This window comes from Neovison vison, chromosome 2, assembly GCF_020171115.1.
Source record: "Neovison vison isolate M4711 chromosome 2, ASM_NN_V1, whole genome shotgun sequence".
Classification (NCBI taxonomy): Eukaryota; Metazoa; Chordata; class Mammalia; order Carnivora; family Mustelidae; genus Neogale; species Neogale vison.
Window position 1 is genome coordinate 210161772 of NC_058092.1, and position 23271 is coordinate 210185042.

At 54.3% G+C, this 23271-nt stretch overlaps 2 protein-coding genes across 10 annotated transcripts in view; one reads left to right on the forward strand and one right to left on the reverse strand.

Moving 5' to 3' along the window:
- The window catches only part of ZFYVE27 (zinc finger FYVE-type containing 27), a 49880-nt gene that overhangs the window by 13894 nt on the left and 12715 nt on the right, over positions 1-23271 (forward strand). For 5 of the 9 annotated variants that reach the window (XR_006383345.1, XR_006383346.1, XM_044240260.1 and 2 more), the window contains 4 exons: positions 113-257; positions 5277-5323; positions 5631-5712; positions 21138-21320. Coding sequence is in view for 7 of the 9 variants with exons in the window: in XM_044240260.1 (XP_044096195.1) it covers positions 113-257; positions 5277-5323; positions 5631-5712; positions 21138-21304 (441 nt within the window). In the remaining 2 variants the exon portion in view is untranslated. Of the gene's footprint in view, positions 1-112; positions 258-5276; positions 5324-5630; positions 5713-6697; positions 8320-21137; positions 21321-23271 lie in introns of those variants that run through there. The other 4 variants (XM_044240263.1, XM_044240264.1, XM_044240266.1 and 1 more) reach the window with 1 other exon arrangement.
- Positions 15272-20602, reverse strand: SFRP5 (secreted frizzled related protein 5). The gene is made up of 3 exons (XM_044240268.1): positions 20077-20602; positions 17945-18022; positions 15272-16491 (listed from the first exon to the last, which is right to left on the reverse strand). Exons 1-3 carry the CDS (start codon positions 20600-20602, stop codon positions 16145-16147), a joined length of 951 nt encoding a protein of 316 aa, XP_044096203.1. The 3' UTR covers positions 15272-16144.

Consider the following 23271-nt stretch of genomic DNA (forward strand, 5'->3'; position numbering starts at 1 on the left):
CCGAGCCGGCTGGCCCCATGCTTCGTGGGGTATGCTGTGCTGGGGGCCTCTGCACGTGGCTCCCGGAGCCCTGCCACGAGGTGGGCAGGACTGGAAGCAGCTGTTCCCACAGGAGGATGACGAAGGTGCCCCATGTCCAGTGGAAGACGAGCTGGTCCTACAGGACAACGGGTTTCTGAGCAAGAATGAGGTACTGCGCAGCAAGGTGTCCCGGCTCACGGAGCGGCTTCGCAAACGCTGCCCTTCCAACAACTTCGGTACGGCCAGGCCTGAGGAAGGGGGCTGCGTGGGTGTCGTGGGGCCAGAGTTTGGGAACTGTGGGTACTGGTTTGTGATGAGAGTAAGGAGTAACGCCATGTGCCCGGGCCCCGGGGAGGGTAGCAGACAAACAGTGGCACTGCCAAGGGGGTGAGTCTGCATTCCTTCTTGTTCCTCTATCCTCCTTGAACGTTAACTTGAAGGAAGTTGAGGCGCTCTGTTCCAGAAACGCCACTCCAGGATTGGAGAGTGGTGTCATCCTGAGGCAGAGGCCCAGAAGGCAGTGTGGCAGGATGGCTGAGAACAAGATGTAGCATCTGACTGCCCCGGGGTAAATCTCAGCTCTTCTGGGTGTCCTTGAGCAAACGATATAACCTCTCTGTGCCTCAGGTTCCCGTTCTAAGAAATGGCAGTAATACCAGTTCTTATCTCATGGGGTTCTTGGAGGTCTCTAATTTGGTGATGCTTATTAAGTGGTAGCACAGTGCTGGCTGGGTCACAGTAAGTTGCTTAGTAAGGGGGGTGTGAACATGAGGGGTCCTGGTCCGTCCCGCAGGTGCCTAGCAGCTTGTCTGGATCTTTCCTGTCCGGCATGAAACAAGTTGAAGCAAAAAGTATCTTCCTTTGCACATGATAGAATCCCAAGGTCCCTTCTCCTCAGCCAAGTTTGTGGACTGATCAGTCCTTATTTTACTGGGAGGGTCAGGGTGGCTCAAGGAAGGCAGCTTTGGAGAAAGGTAGACATGGCTATTAGCATGGTGGGAAACCCGGCTCAGACCGGGAGAGCAGTTGCTGAGCCAGATAAAGTTCTGGCTGAAGAGAGCAGGTGACTTGGGGGTCATGCTGGTCTGGAGGAAGAGCCTTGCTTGTGCTTGGTGTTGGCCTCCAGGAGGATGGGGCGGCTATGCTGTTCATTTCGGTGGGAGTGAGTTCTAGAGTCTGCATCCTGGGAGAAGCCCTGGGGTTCTTTTGAGGAATTTGGCCCAGGGCATCCAGGGGCCTGCCTTCCTGCCCCTGTGGCACCAGGGCCCTTGTTCTCCAGGATTAGAGGTCCTGGGCATGCTTTTTCTTTCTGCTCTGTGAGTGCACCCCAGTCATTTCCAGTTCCCTTTTGTTTGTGGTGATCACAGACTTCTCCGGGGCACTGTGTTCAGTGCACTTGCATGTACACGGTCTCATCTAGTCCAGATGGTAGATGCAATAGGGACAGGCAGTTCTTAGGGGCTTAGGAGCATCTGGGTTCCAGAAGTTCCAAGTGACACTATGCAAGAATCGTATTCTTGCTGTAGCATATGATTCATCCATGTGTATGAATTTTAAGTCAAGGCCTTTAGACGTTCTCATTTGCAGGTGAGTAACCTCAGGTGAGAAAAAGTGATTTGCTTTATGTCTTCAGCCAGTTAATGGTCGAGCTATGACTCAAATCCAAGCCATTTGATGTGGCTCCTGTGTTCTTGTATTTTTTTCCTCACTCATAATGCTCCCTTTGCCTTAGTGTCTGAAGTCCTCTGGTTTTATGTCTTATTTTATTTTATTTTTTAAAAGATTTTATTTATTCATCAGATAGAGATCACAAGTAGGCAGAGAGGCAGGTGAGGGAGGTGGGGAAGCAGGCTCCCTGCTGAGCAGAGAGCCCGATTCGGGATCCCAGGACCCTGGGATCATGACCTGAGCCAAAGTCAGAGGCTTTAATCCACTGAGCCACCCAGGCGTCCCTATGTCTTATTTTAATACTTGGTTTTTGGTTCAGGTAATCCCAGCAGGGTTGGGTAAAGGCCTTTCAGGTTCACATGAGGCTGGCAAGGGCAGAAAATGCTGCTTTTTTGGTAAGCCTCTCTTAATTCCCATTCTTTAAGACTGCTCGATGTCCTCTTCCTGAGATGTTCTCAGACTCCTTGCTGTGAGGGCAGGTGCAGCAGCTCTGCTCCTGGGTCTGGCTCCCACAGGCTAGGGGGAGGTGAGCCACATTCAGGGCAACTCCATTCTGGCTGCCCGTGGAGGGCGGGGACAGGGACAGACGAGGACAGGCTGCTCAGGGGCTTCTTTGTGGCCCTGCTCTGTCCCAGAGGCTCTTTGACCATTACCCTGGCAGGGCCCACGAAATCTTAGGCTCCTTCCTGCTCCCGTGGCATCATTACATGGTGAGTCAGGCCTTTTGCTGAGGGTGGGGGCAGGGAGAGTTGGTAGGTGTTGGAAGGGAACAGGGCTGCTCTCCTCCATATACCTGTTTTGAGCTGGTGTCAGCATCCTAAGCCCTCCTTGGCTTAGGCTTGTGCAGTGAGTACATGTTGGTTTCACCAGACCACATGGCTGCCCTGGGATCCTTGGCCCTGATGTTCCATCCTGGACTTGGGCCTGAGTGTCAGTCTTTGAGTGGCTCCAATCCTCTGCCCCGTGCCTTTGTCCCCTTTGCTAAGGAGAAGCAGAGATGGATTGCTTCATTTTTTAAAAGATTTATTTAGTGGGGCACCTGGGTGGCGCAGTTAGTTAAGTGTTTCAGTTGATTAAGTGCTGGTCATAATCTCAGGGTCCTGGGATCGAGCCCTGCATTGGGGTCCCTGCTTGGTAGGGAGTCTGCTTCTCCCTCTCCCTCTGCCTACCCCATCCCCACTCATGTTCTCGCTCTCAAGTATATAAATAAAACCTAAAATAGAAAATATTTATTTATTTATTTTTAAAAGATTTTATTTATTTATTTGACAGAGAGACACGGTGAGAGCAAGAACACAAACAGGGAGGGTGGGAGAGGGAAAGCAGGCTTCCCATTGAGCAGGGAGCCTGACAGGGCATGGGGAGGGGGCTTAATCCCAGGACACTGGGATCATGATCTGAGCTGAAGGCAGATGCTTAACAACTGAGCCACGCAGGTGCCCTGATTTTTTTTTTATTTATTTGAAAGAGGGAGAGGCTTGATCTCACGACCCATGAAATCATGACCTGAGCCTAAACCAAGAGTCAGACACTTAACTGCTTGAGCTGCCCGGGTACCCCAAGGTGGGTTGCTTTGCCCACATTCTTTGTGTGGGGGACAAAGTTTTAGAGTAGCCTGATTGCTGGTTTGGCATCAGGGCAGCAGCCCCTGCTATGCTGTCCAGAGGCCAGGAGCTAACTGGCAGCAATGGCATTCACTTTACATGCCTTGGCCTCAGGCTTCTCCTTGTTCTAGCTTGGGTGGACCCATCTTTCCTTAAACACAGGGAGTGTCCTGTAGCAAGGGCTGCAGGAGGTTCTGGTGGGACAGGAAGGGACCACATGTAGCTGTCAATATACCTCTGGGCCTTTGCTTGAAGGTGAGGCCCGGGGCTCCATACCTGGCCACACAGGTAGTTCAAGAGGCCTAGTGGTGCTTCCTGAAGCTCCTAATTGCTCTGGCCAGGTTGCAGGAGGCCTTTGGGCCTCAGGTTGTATACACGTACTCCAGTAGCCTTATTATCCACTCCCAGGTCTTTTCAGGACCCAGCTCAGCTTCCTTCTGGGCCCACAGTCCCAGGGCTAGGCTCTGTATCCCCTTTCGGGAGCATCTTCATGCCCACCGTGGACCCCCAGGCTTTCTCCCCTGCTGCTTGCATGGAGATTTTTGCCTCAGACCATAGCCTGGGTTCCTGGGGATAGCCCTTGGAACCTTTCTTGGTCTCTTCAGGGTTTGCTTTTGTTCCCTGGAGCTTGGTGAAGCCATCAGACACAGTGCGGCCTTTCCTCTCTGAGGCCTCAGTTTGCCTCTGCCTTTTGGTTCCCTTCATTCACTGGCACGTGCCCCCTTCTGTAGACTGTGTCTTTGCTGTAGGCCACCTTTTCCGTATGTAATTTTCCTGGGAGCATGGGTGGGTGGTGAGCACAGCGGCCTCTGAAAGAACTGTTGGTTGGTTCCCTCTCTGCCTGTCCTTCCTCTTCTTGCACCCCTTGCCTCCTCCCATGCACTTGCTAAGCTGTTGTTGACTCTAATGGCATGGTCTGGAAACTTGAGCATCATGTGGGTGGTGGTTTGGGTGGAATCTCTTGTGGCCCTTCCCTGCTCCGTCCTGCCCACCACTCAGTGTCTGTGCCCCTGCCCTGCACGTTGTCTTGGAAGGTGCCTGATTCTGAGCTCCTCTCCCGGAATCTTCAGATGACAGGAAGCAGGAGTCTGGGGTGCTAGGCATTTCTGCATTACCTGTGGGCAGACTATTTGTTAAGAGACACTTAGGAGAGGGTCGTGTCAGGCAGGTTTCATCTGAGCTCATTGGATCTGCCTTCTCTGAAGGATACCTGTCAGGTCCCCCCCAGCTTGGTGTGATTTCAGATTCTGCAGGATGCTTTTCGATTTTGGTGGGACCTGTAGGTGGGGCCTCTAAGTCCTGGGAGGGCTCATGAACCGGCAGCTGTGTATAGGGGACATGGATTCTCAGGGACCATCGGAATTTTCCTTCTGTTTTCGTTTTCTTTTCCTTTTTTTTTTTTAAATTTTATTTATTTATTTGAGAGAGAGTGAAAGCAAGAGAGATCACAGAGTGAGAGGGAGAAGTAGACTTGCCACTGAGTGGAGAGCCTGATGTGGGACTCGATCCCAGCACCCTGAGATCAGGACCTAAGCCGAAGGCAGACACTTAACCAACTGAGCCACCCAGGCACCTGGGCATTTCCTTCTTAGTTTGAGTCCCTTTCTGTCTCCAGATCTGGACTTTGCTCCCTTTTTTTTTAAAAATTGAAGATTTAATTTATTTATTTTAGAGAGAGAGCATGAGAGAGAGAGATCACAAGTGGGAGGGAGGGGTAGAGAGAGAAGCAGACTCCCCACTGAGCAAGGAGACCGAAGTGGGACTCCATCCCAGGACTGTGGGATCATAACCTGAGCTGAAGGCAGCTGCTTAACAGACTGAGCTCCCTGGTGCCCCGGACTTTGCTCCCTTGCTCACTGCTCCCAGCTATGGTGTCTGGGCTGGGCTGCCATTCTGAGTGGTCCCATTTAGAAGAGCCAGGAGCAGGGGAGAGTCGAGAGCCCTGGGCTAGGTCAAGGCTGAACTGCTGCCTCTGTTTGTCAGGGAACTGCACGGGCTGCTCGGCCACCTTCTCAGTGCTGAAGAAGAGGGTGAGTCTCTCTGAGGATATGTGTGTGGGGATTTGGGATGAGAAGCAGGGGAGTGAGTGGTGGGGAGTCATTGGGCCACATTGGGCCTGGGGTCTGAGGTTTGCTCAGGTGAGCGGGGATCTGCTGTCCCTGTGCCCACACCTTCACCAGTCTTCCACTGGATGTCATGTTTGTTCTCTCCTGCCCCACTTGGGCACCTCCCCATTCCTATGATAGTCCCAGGTTCCTTGGGTGAGATCAGTTGATGGGAGGGAGGGGGACTCTGGGTGTGGGTGACACATCTGATACTGACCATGGCTCTTTGCAGCGGAGCTGCAGTAACTGTGGAAACAGCTTCTGCTCTCGGTGCTGCTCCTTCAAGGTGCCCAAGTCCTCCATGGGGGCCACAGGTGAGTGGGGCAGGCGGCCAGGGGTCAGGGCATTGGGAGGGCTTGGCTGGTTCCTGCATCTTCCAAGGGCTGCTGCAGTGTGGAAAAGGAGCAAGGCGCCAATGAGAAGGCAGGGGGACTAGGGATCCTGTCTTCCCTGGAGAAACATCTCCACTGTCCTTTAACAAACAAAACACCAAAGTATTTTATGTGTGCTAAAGAATATATTTAATGTATTTAAATTATTAGACATAATACTGAATATCTGTGGCTGCTTCGCTGAAGTTAAAAAACTGCAGTAGCCGCCCCCCACCCAGGCTCCCCAGCACCGCCCTGCCTTCCCCAGAGGAAACCACTGTGCTGAATTTTGTTCTTTTACTCATAAACTCGGTAACACTTTTAACAAAATGAAAAAGCAGTACAGACTCACTGTAAGCAAAAGATACAGATAAAGGAAGGGATTCATGTGCACGAGGGTAAATGCGGACACACATGCAGGGTCTACAAGTAGTGGGAGCATGTTCTGCACACTGCCTCTAATGTGCTGTAATCTGAAATTGAGGCTTTTCTGGTTTTCTCTCTGGTCATGCAAGTAGCATATGCTCATTCTAGACGATTTGGAGATTATCATACAGAAGAAGAAGGAAGAAAAAAGTAATCCATAATCTTACTACCTAGGGATAACCACTGTTAAAACATATTGGAAAATTTTCTTCTGGTATTTTATTTAAAGAACTTTTTAGTGGTGTTTTGTTGGTGCCAAAATCATTTCTAATGCAGGGCACCTGGGGGAGAGGCCTGCTGTTGCTGTGGTCACTCCTAAAGTCCCCATTCCCCATGGAAAGTGGAGTCTGAGGGGAGGCTAGGGAGCTGGGTTAGCGAGGATGTGGGCTGGGTGGTGGGTGGCTTGTGTGGGACATTGGGGGTTGGGAAGTGGTAGTAGTATTGGGGGTCATGAACCAAAGGACATGAGGAAGCGTCTCACCAAGTTCTTCCTCCTTTTCAGCCCCCGAAGCCCAGAGAGAGACTGTGTTTGTGTGTGCCTCGTGTAACCAGACCTTGAGCAAGTGAGAAGAGGGACTGGGGTCTAAAGTGGGCGTCGGTCCCTGGGACCAGCAGCAGACCTCACTCTCCTATCCCTAGCCCCATGTGGTGTATGCTGGGCAAATGTGGCCTGAACGCTAGGTAGGCTTCCCTTCCCTCTCCTTGCTGTCTCCAGCTGGGTTCTGGAGCTGCTTCCCCCTCTTGCGAACGGCTAGTAAATGGCAGTTCTCAAAACCCAGAGGTTAGAGGAGTCCCTGGAGGGCCCGGCGTGTTTGCCCTCCTCTGTCCTGTGCTGAATTAGTGGACTCAGAGCTGGGCGGGGAATATAAACTAGAGGGCAGTAGTGAGCTAGGCCTGGTCTCTAGGGGTTTCTGAGCATCAGGCGTTTCTCCACACCTCACAATTCTAGGAGACCACAGATCAGAGATGGGGAGAAGAGATTCTGCTTTTGCTGTTCCTGGGCCAGTCCCTTGGCCTCTGAGAGCCTGCAGAAGGGCTTAGGCATGGCATGGCCCAACTCTGCTGTTTGAATGTCCCTTCAGGCATCAGCATCTCATTGTTTATCCACCAGAAGGTGTATGGCCAGAGCTAGTAAGACCAAAAGTCCCAGAAACAGGGTTGAAGTTTCCATGTTCTCCCAGAGGAGGCCGTATCTAGGAGGGCCTGTCAGAATCCTTTAGTATTAAGTGGAGCAAAACATAGGGAACCCCCAGCAGCTCAAAGGACATCAGACTCACCTTGCAGAGACCTTGACTTGCAGAGTCTCAGCCCACATATTACCCTGGTGACATTCCACTGGGTAGATGCCAGGTGTTCAGATCACTCTTACTTCTCCTGCTCAAAGCCTCAGGTACCCCTCCTCTGGCCCAGAGTTATGTTTTGCCTCCCTGGCCCCTTGTCCCATGGAGTGTGAGACAGGCAGGGAGAGCAGAGGTCCTGAAGCCCTTGACCCTTGGGGGCCTGGGAAGTGTAGGATCCCTCTGGGCTAGGTCCTTGATTCTGATGCTGTTCCTCAGCAGGACAGTCTCACTTAGGGATGAAGGCCACCTGAAGTCCCCATCTTCTCTTCAATAATTTAATGTTCACTTCTGGACTGTTAGGGCACCAGCGTCTCTCCCTAAGCCTTGAGCTGGCTCGGGCATCCTTTCTGTCCCCTGGAGTTGCTCTGCCTTTTTGAAGTATTTATTTATTTATTGCATGGTTCCTGGGAACATGTGCCCCAAGGAATGGGATGGAGAGGAGGGGGTGCTTCTGTCCCAGGATGCCTCCCTGGAGTCATGGGCTGCTGGGGACCCAGGACCCATAGGAGGCTGAGCAGGTGTCCGAGGAGGCAGGCTGGGGAGACAAGACTGCCCCAGGCTAGCTTTCTGGGGCTACTTAGGGCTGGGCAGCTAGGGTCTTGTGACAGACCAGGGAGGGGCAAGTCCCTGGGGAACCAGGCAGGCCTTGGTGTACCCCCTTCCTTGGGCTCCTTTGTTAACAGATGAGAGTTAAATACTCTGTGCTTTATTTACACTGGAGAGGAACAAAAAAGATCTCTGTGTATATGGAGAATTGTCAATAAAAAGGCCCTCAAGCTTCTGACGTTTTTGTCCTGGTCCTTGCGCTAACCCTCTCTGTGAGGCTAGAGAGCCAGACTTGCCCTGGGCTGAGTTTGCAGGCCTGCGCTGTGCCTGTAGGACAGGGCTGGAGGGGGTGTGGAGGCTGATGTCCGAGGGTCTGCAGGGGGGGTGGGGGGTGGAGCTCTGTGCCTCATGCAGGCGGGGCTCAGCACGTGTTTGTCCTGTTTGTCGGATTGACTTGAGTCTCTGTCTTGTGACCAGATTGTGAGCAGTTGGGGGTTAGGACCAGGACTAGTCAAACACTAAGCAGTACAGGCTTTAGAACGGAAGGATTTTAGCTAATCCTTCTTAGAAAGCAAAAAAGGATCGGCGCTCTAGAGGCTGAGAGCCAGCCAGAAGAGGATTGGCTGTGAGACAGGGCAGATAAGCGGTTCTCTGAAAGCAGAGTTTGTGGGGTGTGTACTGGGTGCGAGGCACAGTGGTGAGTGCTTTATACACATCATTTTATTTATGTCTAATCATGGTCCTATGAGGTAGGCACTATTCACCCCCATTTTATAGATGAGGACACTGAGGCCAAGGGAAGCTGAGTAGGGGCAGTGAAAGGTTTGGCAAGGTACTTTGCAGACTAGAGCTGGCTGTGAGCCATGTCTTCCAGACGGAGCGCTGGGGCAGCGAGGACGGCAGGAGAGACCTTGCATCAGAGCTGAGGTTAGGTCACAGCCGTGTTCTTATGGCCACATGCCCGCACAGCTCGCAGAGGCGGTGGCCTGGTCCAGATGGGACTTCTAATATGGGGGAGCCCCAGCAGCCCCAAGGGGCCTCGAGAGACAGGGAAGCTGGCAGGACCTTTTCTTGGCAGTTTTTACAGAAGACAATGTTCTCTTGAAAAAGTATCAAAGTGGCCTCAGCAGCCTGGGTCCAGAGGAACAGTAAAGACATTGGAGGAAGTGGGGCCTTGGAACCAAAGGACAGCAGCGATGGTGCAGGCCCAAGGGAGAGGCAGCTGGGGCGGCACAGGCGCTTTTGTGCATGGCACATGTCCTGGGTGGCTCAGCTGGAAGGCTGCTCAGAAGTCGTCCAGGCCAGCCCCTCACTTTGGGAAGGACAGCACATCCATTTGAAGAGGCATCTTCCCCACGGTGTCAGAGGGAGCGCCTTCTTCAGAGCAGGAGCAGCCTGTGTTAGCCAGGGCCAGTCTGTTGGCAGTCAGAAGTAGGCACTGCTGTGGCAAGTCCCATACTTGGCCTTCCTCTGCCATCAGTGGCAGCTACGCTGGAGTGAATTGCCACGGGGCTTTGCCCCCAGGCCTTTCTGTGCTACTTTCCTCTGTAAAGTGCATGATACTGATCTGTACCTTACAGGGCTGCTGTGAGGAGTTCCTGAGACCATCCACTCCAGGCATGGAGCACGGGCCCTGGGGCACAGGAAGTGATTTTCAAAGGCCAGCCTGTTCCTGCCATTCTGGCAATCTGACTGTCCCAGATGGCCTAGAACAATTTTTGGTTTATGTGTTTTTAAACCAGAGGCTAATCTTAGATTATTATTCAGGAAAGAATCTGAGGCCAGAGTGTAGTTTGAAAAAGCAGAGACAATACTGTTTTATTTTGGGGAAAAACAAAAATGATGCTTAATGTTGGTGAAGTAGTCTGGGGCACGAGTAGCCTTTGGGACACAGGCTACCAGGGCTCGGGGAGTACAGGTTTTATCGTGGGGTCTTGGATGGGTCTTCACACCGAAAGGAAGCCAGAGGGCCACCTCTTTGTCCCATTGCAGTGTGTGTGAGGGCCTCAGTGAGAGCAGGCTGGGGAATGGCAACTTGCAGGTGCAGGTACCACCGAGAAAATGAAGCTGTGGAGGGTGGATTGTGTCTTGCAGCTGGCGGGGGTCCACAGTTTGGAGAGGACTGGATGTGTGGTGGCTGAGACGGCAGACTGCTCATAATAGAATTGGATGCCTGATTTAAAAGATGCCTCCAGTTTGTTCTTTGGCACCCATTGGGAGGAATAGTAGCTGGGTTGTGCTCCAGCTCTGGTCCCCACTGGGACAGACTTGGGACACAGCCAGCACCCAACAGCCTGGCTTACGTTGATTGATCTTTTTGTGGTTTGGTAGGGATGGGGGCAATCTGTGGTGAGCCCTGGCAGACTTTGAATTGGTTTCGGGGGTCTTCAGGATTTGTAGCCGTCGATCTCCTGGCCCTCAGGGTTAAAGCCCAACGAAGCTTCATTTTCATGCCCTTGTCTTCATGGAACCTTCCTGGCACCACTTTTGAGAGGTCCTGGCTCCAGCATCTATCTTGTAGCTGGTGGCAGGCTCTGAGATCATGATAACACCTACTTTACTTTACTTTACTTTTCTTTTATGTATCTTGGATGTTCTTTATTAATTTCTGGAAAAGATTTTATTTATTTGTCAGAGAGTAAGAGACGAAGAACAGGAACAGGGAGAGCTGCAGACAGAGGGAGAAGCAGGACCCACGCTCAGCAAGGAGCCCAATGCAGTACTTGATCCCAGGACCCTGGATCATGACCTGAGCTGAAGGCAGAGGCTTAACCGACTGAGCAGCCCAGGCATCCCAACACCTACATGCTGAGCTTGTCATTCTTTTTTAAACCTCAAGACATTCCCAAAAGCTAGGTTCTGTTATTAAGTCCATTTCACTGATGAGTAAAACAAAGGCCTGGAGAGGTTAAGTAATCTGCCCAAGGTCATGTAGCTAGTAAGCCATGGAACTGGGGTGTGAATTGTGCCACAGGTGCTTGAAGAGGCATTATCAGAGAAACTTTGGGTGAACATACAATCCTGGCTCACTCCCCTCTGTTCTGCCTTGCCCACACCAGTTCCAGGATCTTCTGACCCACTGAGCTAACAGGAGTGGCCTGCCCATCCCAAGCCCTAGCAAAGTGGGCTCAGCGTCCAGAGGAACAGAGACAGCCTTGTGGCAGGAGCTCCCCCGCCCCAGCACCACCCCCCTTGGTTGGGTCTGTTTCAACACCCCAGAGCAGCACATTCCATTCTCTGGCACAGCTGGGGGTTGGGGATTCCGGATTCCCCTGGCTGCTTGCTCTCTTCAGGGCCCCAGCAGAGCTTGCTGTCTGGGCTGGGATACTGGGTCCCAGCCACATACATTCCAGCAGCAACCACCCCCCACGTTGGATTTCCCAAAGAGTGAACTTTAGCCAGGATTACAGCCGACTAAACAGTTGTGGGTTGTGAGCTTCCTTTGTGGGCCTCAAGAGCCTGGATGCATAAGGAGGAGGGGTGGTGGGGTCAGGGGTGGGCTGCTTTGGGGCAGGAGCAAAGCCGCAGTCAGAGGCTGGCTCCTCTGTTGCTGTCAGGGCCCCTGGAGTGGGACCTGAGCAGGGCTCGCAGAAATCTTCCTGTGAGGCAGGGTGGCTGAGGCTTTGCTGTCTGTCCTTCCCCCACGCCCCTGGGTTGAGAACCTGGGGTCAAGTCCTAGTACCACTACATGGACCACTACTGTGTACTCTGAAGCGTGTCCTTTAGTAAGCTCACGAACCTCTCTGGTCCTCAGCCTCCTTCTCCTTAAAACGGGGATAGTAATGCTTACCTCTGAGGGCTGTTGGCAGCTTGAATTAGAATATCAGTGAGGGGCACCTGGGTAGCTCATTGGTTGAGCGTCCAGCTCTTGATTTCAGCTCAGGTCAATGTGATCTCAGGATTGTGAGACTGAGCCCCGTGTCAGGCTGTGTGCTCAGCATACAATCTGCTTGAGGATCCTTTCTCTCCCTCTGCTCCTCCCCTCTCATAGGGGTGCGCTTGCTTGCTCTATCTTCCCTATCTCCCCCCCCACCCCCGCCCTGGTAAAATAAATAAACAAAATCTTTAAAAAGAAAAAAATAAGAATCCCAGAGTGCTTGGAATAGTGCCTGCCACCCAGCATGGGCTTGGAATTTATTATGTCTTCTCCCTGCTGTTGGCTTACATACCCCTTGGGGAGGGGTGTATTTTTTGTTGTTGTTGTTTTTTCCCCCTTTTTTTTTTTTTAAGATTTTTATTTATTTATTTGACAGAGATCACAAGTAGGCAGAGAGGCAGAGAGAGAGGGGGAAGCAGGCGCCTTACTGAGCAGAGAGCCCAATGTGGGGCTTGATCCCAGGACCCCAAGATCATGACCTGAGCCTAAGGCAGAGGCTTTAACACACTGAGCCACCCAGGCGCCCGGAGGAGTGTATTTTCTGAAGTAAAACGCCAAGTGTAGGCTCTGTCCTGAAAGTAACAACTCTGGGTTTTAATGAGATGTTCCTACCTCTTCCTGCCTTCCTGCCAGTAGGTTTCTTAGTTAATAAATCAGTTAGGAATGTACTGTTATGTATGGGCACCATGCTAGCCAGGTCAAGGCCTTTGGTTAATAAAAATACCAGTTACCATTTAATGAATATCTTCTAAATGCTGGGCACTGGTTTGAGGAACTTGTCATATATTATTCCCACTTAACACTCAGCCAGCCTGTGAAATAGACATTATTCCATCATTTAGTAGTTGGGCAGTGTTCCCAATGTCACATGGTCACCAAGTCACAGGATTGGAACCCAAAACTGGGCTCTACTACCTCTCTTCAACCTGATCCAGGGTACTTCTTCTTCTTCTTCTTCTTTTTTTTTTTAAATTTAAGATTTATTTATTTTTTAGAGTGGGGAGAGGGGCAGAGACAGAGGGAAGCAGACTCCCAGCTGAGTGTGGAGCCCTATGCGGGACTCAGTCTCATGACCATGAGATCATGACCTGAGCCGAAATGAAAAGTCGGATGCTTAACTGACTGAGCCATGTAGGCACCCCAGATCCTGAGTATTTAGCAGCCTGCCCCAAATCCTTCCTGTTCTTTATCAGAACTCTGATTTTGTACCCAACTGAAACACCTGACTTCCTCTGCCTCCTCGCACCTGGGGTTGGCCATGTGACTTAGTTCTGGCCGGGGAGCTAAACATGGAAATCTACCAGGTGGGACTTGTTGGGAAATTACTGTTTTCCTGATCAAAAGGGCCAGAGGCAGCTGCCATGCTGTGTTTGCTCCCCTTCTCTGCCTTGCTGCCTGGCATGTGGTTAGAAGTGAGGAGGAGGAGGCACTGTTTGTAACCAAGAGAACAGAAGCCGTCTCCTGGCACAGCAGGAAGACAGAATGAGCCTGGGACACGGACCTCACACCTGTCTGTCTCTAGCCGTCTGGTGTGCAGAAGCCCCACTGTTTCTTGGAGTTTCTGTCAGATGTAGTCATTCGCTGACACACAGCCCAGATGCTCGCTGGACAGCGGCAGCTGTCTGTTTCCAGACCAGCCAGGAGGGAGTGTGTTGTGGCTGAAGGAAATGAAGGGTGGGCTCAGGCCTTGTGGGGCTTCCCCTCCTTTTGGGGAGGATTCTTCTTGGTCCCAGGAAGAGATTGCTGGGGGTTCTGACAGCAGATGTAGGGGACAGAGCCGATGTACAGAGCAGAGCCGGACCCCTGTGTTGGGGGTGGCCGAGGACTGTCTTACTGGGGCTTCCCGGGATGGGTGAGGGGAGCCCCTCCCCTGCCTGCTCCATCTCGCTGGCTGCCAGCACCTGACAGAGCTCAGTATTGTGCTCCCGCCAGAAGTAGCTGGAGTCCTGTCTGTTCAGTGGAAAAATAATCCCTGGTCCTGGTTGACCATAGAAGTGTCCATAAATATTTGGTCGGGGTAGGAGGCTGGGAGACAAGGGGCAGATTCAGGGAGCTGTGGGCTGGGCAGGCTTGGGGTGAGGGTGGGTGGCGGTGGCTTCCTCAGAGTTGAGGAGAAACAAGCAGGCCTCTGCTGCTCCTGACCTGTGGCGAGGCCACCTGACTGCCCAGGGAGGAGATTTATGGGCAGGCTGTCAGACCACCTGTTAGCTCACCCTGGCCCCACAGCAGAATGGGGGCCCTTTGGCCTTCCTCATTTCTCTGTGGCATCGTGCTTCTCTGAGAGCCCTGGAAGCCAAATCCTCGTAAGAGAACGCAGTTGCGCTGTGTTGGAGGAGCAGGAAGCCCTGCCTGGGCTGGGCAACCGGATCCTCACTGGTGAGGAAAGCTGCTCTGGGGGCATCCCCAGCCCCCTGCCCTGGATACGTCTGCCGTGTCCCTCAGTGTCTGCCGTGTCCCTCAGCATCTGCTGACAAACCCCCAGGGTCTCTTTCCAAAGGCTGGATGTTTGAGTGGCAGGAACCTGTTGCCTCCATTTTAGGCCTTCTGCCCTCCCTGCCCCATTCAGCTCCAGGCGCAGCACCATCTGCTCCGAGTTCGCTGAAGAAGCCCTTAGTCGTCATAGGCACTGCTTCCTGCATGTAGGACCGAGACCCAGCCTGAGGTCACCCCAGCAACCACCCCCCCCACCGCCGCCGCTGCCTCAGCTATTGGCTCATCTAGATCGCGGTCTTCAACGCAGGCTGCATACCACCCCGGGGAGCACCTAGAGATTCAGATTTCTGAGCACCCTCAAGAGATTCCAAGTTAGTTGTTGCAAAGTAGGGCCTCCTATGTGGCAAGATTCTCTAGATGATTTGAAGATTTATGTGTTAAAATGCGGATTCGGATACAGTAGGTGTGGGGTGGGGCCCGAGCTTTTAAGTGTTTTCTCCCTGGCTCCCAGGGGTTCCTGCCCCTCTGGTTCCTGTGGCCCAGGTCTACACCGTTATCCCCGCAGGTCAGGACTGGTGCCCAGGGGCAGTCTGAGTGCCGAAGGGGTAGGAGGTGACACCGCTAGACCCTTGGCTCTTCAGAGTAGTTCCCTGTGGTGCAGCCTTCTTGGGATCTGAGGAGGAGGCAGGGTCAGGGACATGCTGTGGGACTGTGGGAGCCCTTTGGCCATGGGAGAAGGCTGGGGATCTTGGTGTCTCTCTTCCTCTTCAGGAACAAGAGGACGGTCCTCTCCATTTGTCACAGTGATGGGGATGAGAAGGGTGATCATCACTCTGTGCTCTCAGGGGATCTTACGAGAATAGGGGCATTGTTCTTTGGCAGGTATTTTTGTGTGGATGGGCTATGGGCTATGACAAGGAATCTCTTTCTAAAAGTCCCTTCTGAACCTTCCTCTCCCCACCTTTGGGGCCAGCTGACAAAGAAATAACCTAGTCAAAACCAACTTGTTTTTTTTTTTTTTTTCCTTCATTTAATTAAAAACTTAAAAAAATTAGAAACTGAGCCTTGCCTGCATCAGGTCTAGTGCCTGTGGCCTTGCAGTGGTGGCGATAATTTAATCATCATCAGGGTAATGGGGACATGCAGAGGCTGAGGGATGAACCCTAAAAAACGGCCTCTGGGAGGGAGTCCGGGCTGGACCTGTCTCCAGTCTAGCAGGGAAGGGATGGGGAAGGTGGGGAGCTGTGGCTGGAGGGCACTGTGGCCCTAATGCCTCTCCTTTGGGGGACTATGATGACACGAGTGGGCAATGGGGGTAGGGAGCTGTCCCACAGATAGGTCAGCCTAGTACTGAGACTTTCCTCTTGAAGGCAAGGCCTCACCACCGTCAGAGGGGAGCTGACACCAGGGTCTGTTCAGGAAACTGTCTCCTTGGGCTGCTCAGAGCCCCTCAGAGCTTCCCTCGCTCTCTTCCACTCTTTCTGAAACGCTGGGGTTCCTTCCCAAATGAGAAAGCCCTCCTCCAAAGAGAAGAAGGCCCCAGGGGCCCCAGAACCCCTCAGTCACCGACAGCTCAGGCTCCATGCCCATTCCTTAGGGCCTGTGCTGGTAACGACTGCATGAAACCACTCAGGCAGGGGCTGGGTCAGCCTGGGAATAGGCGTGAGGCCAAGTGGGCAGGAAGGGAGTGTGCCCCCTGGGGTGGGGAGAGGGCAAGGCGCAGCCGGCTAGGTGGGGCAAGGAGCAGCGGCCTTCAGTGGGGTTCAGCGGCCCCGTAGAAGAAGGGGTAGTAGAGGGAGCAGGGGTAGGAGAACATGAATTTGACTGCGAACTTCATCTCCTTATTCTTCTTGTCCCAGCGGTAGACGGCCATGAGCAGCAGCTGCCCGTCCACCTTGCGGCCCATGACCAGGAAGCTGCCGGCCAGGCTGTCCAGCTGCGGGCAGGGGCAGCTGGCGCCATTCTTCATGTGCAACATCAGCCGCTTGGTGTCCTTCCGCTTCAGGGGGCCTGGCTTGAGCAGCTTCTTCTTTTTCTGGGCTCCAATCAGCTTCCGGTCCCCATTCTCTATCTTGATCTCCTTGATGCGCATTTTAACCACTGTGTGTGTGCAGAGAGGGTAGACGGAGGGGCAGGGTGAGGATGGGTGGGTTCGCTCAGGCTGCTCTCAGGCCCCCAGTGGGTGCCTGTGCCTGAAGTTCCGCACCTGGGCCTCGGGGAGGTGGACTTCATGATCCCTGGGCTAACTTCCAGATGGGATTTCTGGCTCTGTGTGTGTGTGTGTATGTAGTCATGGTGGGTGGACTGGTAAATGTTTGACAGCTGGCTCTGGGGAGGGGTCCTGCTCTGTAGCACAGGCTGGTTTCCATGAGGTCTGTGCCCTGCCACTGGGGCCCACCGCATCATGGGGTGCTGGATTGAGCAGTGTGCACTTGACCAGATCTTGCTGGTGTGAACACACCACTGTGACCTTTGTGAGACTGTATGGTACGGGTGGGAGTGTGGTGTCTGGGGCTGTGTGTCTGATATTGGACAGTATGTCTATGGTGTGTCTGCAGGGTGGGGGAGGGGGAGATGTTTGAAGGCAAGAGGGTGGTCGGGGTGACCATCCAGGGTACACACGGTGGCTGTAGAGAGCTTAACACAGTTAGGGGTTGGGAGTCTGGAACTTGGGCAGGTCACTTAGGCTCATCTCCCACTTCTTCACGCCCCTGGACCCCCATCTCTGTGAGCAGCCAGGGAGATGCCCGAGAATGACTCTGTTCACCCCGGGAAGGAAACTGTTGTAAAATCTCTTTTAATCTTTCTCTTTCTTTCCTTAACCACTCTCTTGTTCTCTCTTGAACACACACACACACACACATACACTCTCACACACACTCACCCCTTGCAATAGGAGTATTCTCTTTCCAAACGGACTAATGACCTAGAAGACTGAAGTAAGGATTTCATTGCTATCTCTTTTTTACAGACAGGGAGGCTAAGACACAAAACAGCAGCCAACTTGGCAAAGGCCACATGCCGGGTCGTGTGGTCCTGACTAGACTTGGCTCACTGTCCCAGGAACGGAGAGGCTCCAGGATGAAGGCGTGGGACAAGTGACCCCGGTTCCCCTGGCCAGAGGTGCATCGGGTACCACGCAGAGGCGCCCAGGGGCGAGGGTGCTTCACTTCCATCCTGGGGCCCAGCTCTTTCCCTGCTGCCCCCAGCCATCTCCAGGCTTATCTTGCTTTTCCTAAAGAGAATCTAGCCCTGGAGGGCCCTCTGTGGGCAGGTGCCAAGGGAGGGCTGCAGGAGCCTTGGTCGGAGGTGGGGTTTGGGACCCATGGACCATGGCCTTGAGGGGCTTCTGAAGCCTCTGGGATGACCTACAAAATGAGGTGCATTTCTTTGGCCAGACGGTTCATGGTCTTCATCAGATTCTAAAAGGGACCCAGGATGCAATTACTGTTAGTATTCACTATGATGATTATGGACATGGGTGTTCATGTGTGGGTGCATGTGTCAAGGAGGAAAAGAATTGGGGCAATGGGCACATGGGCTCCACACTCACCAAAATCGCTGGAACACATCTGCTCCATGAGGCCGTCGGCACTGTGCTCCATCTCACACTGGGCACAGATCTTGGTCACTGAAGAGAGAAGCAGGGGTGGGGTCGAGGGAGGCTGATGAGGGGATCGGAGCCCAAAAGCCATTCGCCACCTGCGGAGCCACCGCCCCCTGCCAAGTCTCCACTCTCATCAGGAAATGGGACGATGGTAAGGGTGCTCACTGGCTAAAACTGCCCCCATGGGCACAATTGCTCCGTGACCCTGGCACCTGCCACCACGATGTGCATTGTCTTCTAAACTTTGTTTCATTTAATCCTCAGCCTCTGAAGTATTCCTATTAAAGAAAAGAAAACTGAGGTCCGGAGTGGGTACCCAAGTCTGCAATACTATTGCGAACTGAGCTTGTAACTCAGGATGGGGGTTGTCTACAGGGTCTTCCTACGAACACAGGGTCTGGGCAGGAGGGGAAACAAGTGACACTGGCATGACAGGGACTGTGGTAAACTGAGGAGCATCACCCTCTAAGGTGGGCACCTTAGCATTGCCAGGACTTCTGGGGTCTCAAAGGAAGCCCAAGCTCTTAATTTTTATATGAAATAGTTTCAGTTTTATTGTGGGCCACATAAACCCTTCAGGCTGCCTCTGGTTCTCAGGCCCACATGGCACCTGCCCTCTGTCCTATGTCTCTGCCTCCAACTGGGTGCCCCATCACAGGGGAAGGCAGGCTTCAGAGAGGGCAGGCCCTGCCTGGTAGGATTCTGAGCCTGAGCCCAGGACTTCCCTGTCTTCCAGGCTGTTAATGCATGGCTTCCAAGGAAACCAGAAAAGGAACCACACCGGGATCCCTACGTAGGGACTGCGCTATCCGTGCTTGAGCTGGCTTGCTCTCCCCTGCTTCCTGGTCCCATTTCCAACCCAAGAATAGGGGTTTTTCCTTCTCTCAACACTCCCCCGTGATAGGACCCCTACCCAACTGTGACTCTCAGGAGGGACATGGGGGTGTAGGACCAAGGGTTACGTGGATGAAGTTAGCCCTGGCGGCGGGGGAAAGGGAGGATAGGGTGTGATGGAGTCCAGTTGCCTTTTGTTGCATCAGATAAGAAGATGGGAAAGCAGTACTGCCCCTTGGGGGAGTCCAAGCATCAAGGGCTCCTTAGGCTCTCTAGTCAACTGCCCAGTCTTCTCAGTGCCACTGCTGGTTCTCCTGTCTGGTGCCCAACCCAGCCTTACTCTGCTTGCAAGGAGTTTTGGGGGTGGGAGGTGCACAGAGAAGGGAGGCTGAGACCAGGGAGGAATTAGGGGTAATTAGGGACTTGGGGTGGGTGGGAGGTGGCACTTAGGAGCTCACAGTTTTTGGAACCTGAGCTCACTTCCTATATTACTTATGGAAAAACTGAGGCTCAAAGTTTAGGCAACTCCTAAGGGCTGCTTGACTAACAAGCAGCGTTAGTGTTAATGTTAGACTCTGGCAGAGTCTGGCAATCTGCTCTTTCTTCTGCACTGAGCTTTACCCCAAGGTCTCCTAGCCTGGGGGATTAGGGAAGAGAGTGGGAGAATTTAGGGTTCCCAGGCATGGAAAATGGTGTGTGTGTGGGTGGGTATAGCAGGGAAATGCGCTTAGCCCACAGTTTCCCCCCATATCCTTTCCCTCAGCCCTCCTCCCCTTCCAGGCCCCCAGCATGAGGAGGGGTTGGTGAGTCTTGTTTTGGTGCCTTGGGGTCCAGAGCTGTGTTGGAGGTGAACGGGCCTGGGCATTGTTTAGCGACTCTAGGCATTCTTAGGTTGAGAGAGGCCATAAGACATTTATGGGGACGCCTCTGGATAGGGGGACAGCATTGGGGCTACGCAGGGATTCCAGCGTCTTTGGAAGGTGAGCGTTGGGAGGGATGCCAGGGGCGTCTTCAGGAACGGAATCGGAATGGGGAGAACCAGTGAGCATGGCCAGAGCTGCGGGGAGGCACTACCCTGGGAGTCTGAGAAGGCTGCAAGACTGGCGGGGTGGGGGGACAGGGGGCGGAGTTGCAATTCCTGGGGCATGCAGGGCGAGAGAAGGCGGTGTGTGTGTGTAAGGGGGTGGCCCCTCCGAGTCGCCCGGGGCAGTCGGAGCGCGCGGGGGCGGTGGCGGCGGCGCTACCTGGAGGCGCGGTGGCAGGCAGGTGTCCGAACTGCATAGTGATGCAGAGGTCGTTGTCCAGGGGAAACTTGTGGCAGTGCAGCATCTCGGGCCAGGGGAAGCCGTAGGCCTCCATGAGTGGCGCGCAGCCGGCGCGCACCGCCTCGCACAGCGAGCGGCACGGGTAGATGGGCCGGTCGAGGCAGACGGGCGCGAAGAGAGAGCAGAGGAAGACCTGCGTGTCCGAGTGGCAGCGCTTGGCCAGCAGCGGCAGCCAGCTGCTCGCCTGCTGCTTCACCTCGGCCAGGCTCTCGTGCTCCAACAGGTTGGGCAGCCGCATGCGCTTGTAGCCCACGGTGTGGCAGAGCGGGAGGTCGGCGGGGATGTCGAGGCACTGCGGTGGTTTGGAGTACGAGCGCCCGTGCAGCGGCTCCGCCTGCCAGCCGTAGTAGTCGTACTCCTGGGCGCGCGCCGGCGCTCCGTGCAGCGCCCCCAGCAGCAGCGCCAGAGCCGCCGCCCGCGCGCCCCCCGCCGCCGCCGCCCGCATGGTGCGCGGCGTCCCCAGCTGGCCCGGAGTGCACCCGCCGCCCTGCCGCTCCCCTGCAGCCGCCGCCACCGCCGAGGTGGACCGAGTGGTGGCAGCCTTCGCTCCGCTCCCCGGCGCACCGAGTGATCCTGGCACCTCCCACCTCGGGGCTCCGGCCCGGGCCTCACCGCGCGCCCCAGCCAATCTCCGGCCGCCCGGCCCCCGGGGCCCAGGCGGGGAGGCGAGGTGGAGCCCCCACGGCCCCTCCCGCCGTCTCTCGCGAGTCCCGCCCCGCGCCGGCTCATGCGCCCCTCTCCCGCGCACCGGCTCCCCTACCAGCGCGGGGCTCGCCTTGCGCCGCTCCGGGGGGCTCCCTCACATCCCTGGGCATTTCCTCGCGGATCGCGTTCTCCATCCTTCCTCCTTATCTCCCTCCGCCACAGCCTCTCCTGTTCCTTTTCTCACTCACTTCCCTTGCTTATCTGCCCGGCTCGGCCTTTCCCCCTCCGCTCTGCTTTCTCTTCCCTGACACCTCGGTTCTCCCTTCTCCCGGCAGGAGGCTCCCGGCTGCCCACACCCTCCTGTTCCAGGAGAGCAGTTCTTCACCCGACCGCCCTCAAGCCTGTGTTTGAGCTCCTGCCTGGTGCCAGGCACTGTGCTGCTGGCTGCGGGGGAATCAGAGATGGATCTGACTCAGGACCCCTGCCTCCAGGGACACTGTAGCCTAGTGGGGGCGAAGGTAATCGTAACTGCCATTCAGTGAAGCTCTAGGTGCCACGGACACTGCGCAGCCCTTCACAGCCTTATCGCCGACTATTTCTAGTGATAGCTAATACTTCTTGGGTACTTAAGAGTGTCTGTTCGAAGCACATTGCATAAGTTACCCCATTTAATTCTCACAGTAATGCTCTAATAAGGCGAGTGGGTACTGTTATTATCTTCACTTTGCAGATAAAGGTACCCAGGCTAAGAAAAGTGAAGTGAGGATAGGGGTCAGGACTTGACCCCTGGTGGTCTGCTTCCACACTCAGAACCCGGGTAACCTCGGGAAGTCTGGATTCTGAATCTGCAGTCTGGCTGGCTTTGAGGGCCTTCAGGTGATGTCACTGACCCTTAGTCACACAGCTAAGGGGTGAGGGAGTCAGGATTTGAATCCAGGTTTGGGCTCCAAACACCAGGGCTTAACTACATTGCCAGAAGATAAATTCCAGTCCAGGCCACGAAAGCCTGTGGAAGGAGGAAGGAATTGAGGCTATCCAGGGAGGCACTGGAGAGGAGGTATTCAGGAACCCCATGTTCGGGGTCTTTTCCTCCTGTCTGGGGCCTGCCTTCCGTTGGCTTTCCTGTGGGAGCAGCTTTGGAGGAATACTTGAGGGTAGGGGAGCTTGTTGTTGAGAGCCCAACCTGAGGCCTGACCTCCCCAGTCTTTGGTGTGTGTGGGGGGGTCCTCTGGAAAGGCGTCTTGCAGGAGGGCTTGGGGCACTCTGGGAGTTGGGTCTGCCCCCACTCTACTTCTGCTGTTACACCTCCTACCCCCATCCTCCTGAATGTTTCCAAGGCTCCTGCCTTCCATGGATCTGTCCTTGCAGTGGTAATGGAGGGAGGTGAGGGGGCACTCCTCTTAATATTCAGCAGACACACACGAAGCACCTACTGCGTGCAGGTGTGGAGGTGTGATGTATACACCACAGGTAGGGATCCAGAAATGCAGAAGTCTGCTTCATCTGCTCTAGCGTGAGAAAAAGACAAAAGGCAGGGCAGAGGACACAGAAGGACATCCAGCAGACAGAGCCCAGGGTGGGTTCAGGCAAAAGAGCTTGAAGAGGTTCTTTGGAGGACCTGCCAGAAGGTAAAGGACCCCTCCCTGTCGGCACAGGCAGCAGAGTGTAGTGATGGTACAAGAGCCTGGACTTTGCAGACCAGGTTGAAGTCCGAGTGCATATTCCCTGAGTGACCTTGGGCAAGTACTTAGCTATTCTGACCATCCATTTGCTCAACAGGTATTGTGGGGGGCAAACAAAATGATTCATGGGAAGAAAGCCCCCCTCACAGTGCTAGCACATGGTAGGCACCTAGGAATGGAAGATCTCCAAGGGATGTATGCCTTGGGAGTGAAAATGTGATGTGTGTTCTGCAGGCTCCCTGGGATACCTTGGTCCTGGCTGTGGTTTGGGCTCCTGAGCAGTAATTCTGTTCCCTGTGCTCCAGCTGACTCTTATCCCTGCTTCAGGCTTGGCAGGGCTTCTTCCGGGGAACATGTGGTCTTGGGCACTGGCAGGGGGTGTTGGCGCTCCCCAGGTGACAGGCAAGGTGATGGCTGGGGGAGAGGGAGGATAGGGTGTGATGGATAGGCAGCTGGTGGGCGTCTGCTGGTCTTGGCAGCGCAGTGCCTGGCCCGGACAGCAGGAGGCGTTGTTCCTGCTGCTGGTGAGGTAAGAACCGCACAGGGAAGAGCCAGGTGAGTTGTACCTGGCAGCTCTGGGGGCTCCTAAGGGCAGGGGTACCAGTCTGGAAGCTGTGGGGAAAAGGAGGCTGGGCCGTCTTTGCCTGACAACTCCCTGACACGGTGAGATTAAGGAGGGAAGGCCTTCATGGGAATGCAGCCCAGGTGGGAGCTGTGCCATGGGGCACTCATTCGGAAAGAACTCCCACTGCGGCCGAGCCAGTGGGTGACCTTGGCTCTGCACTCT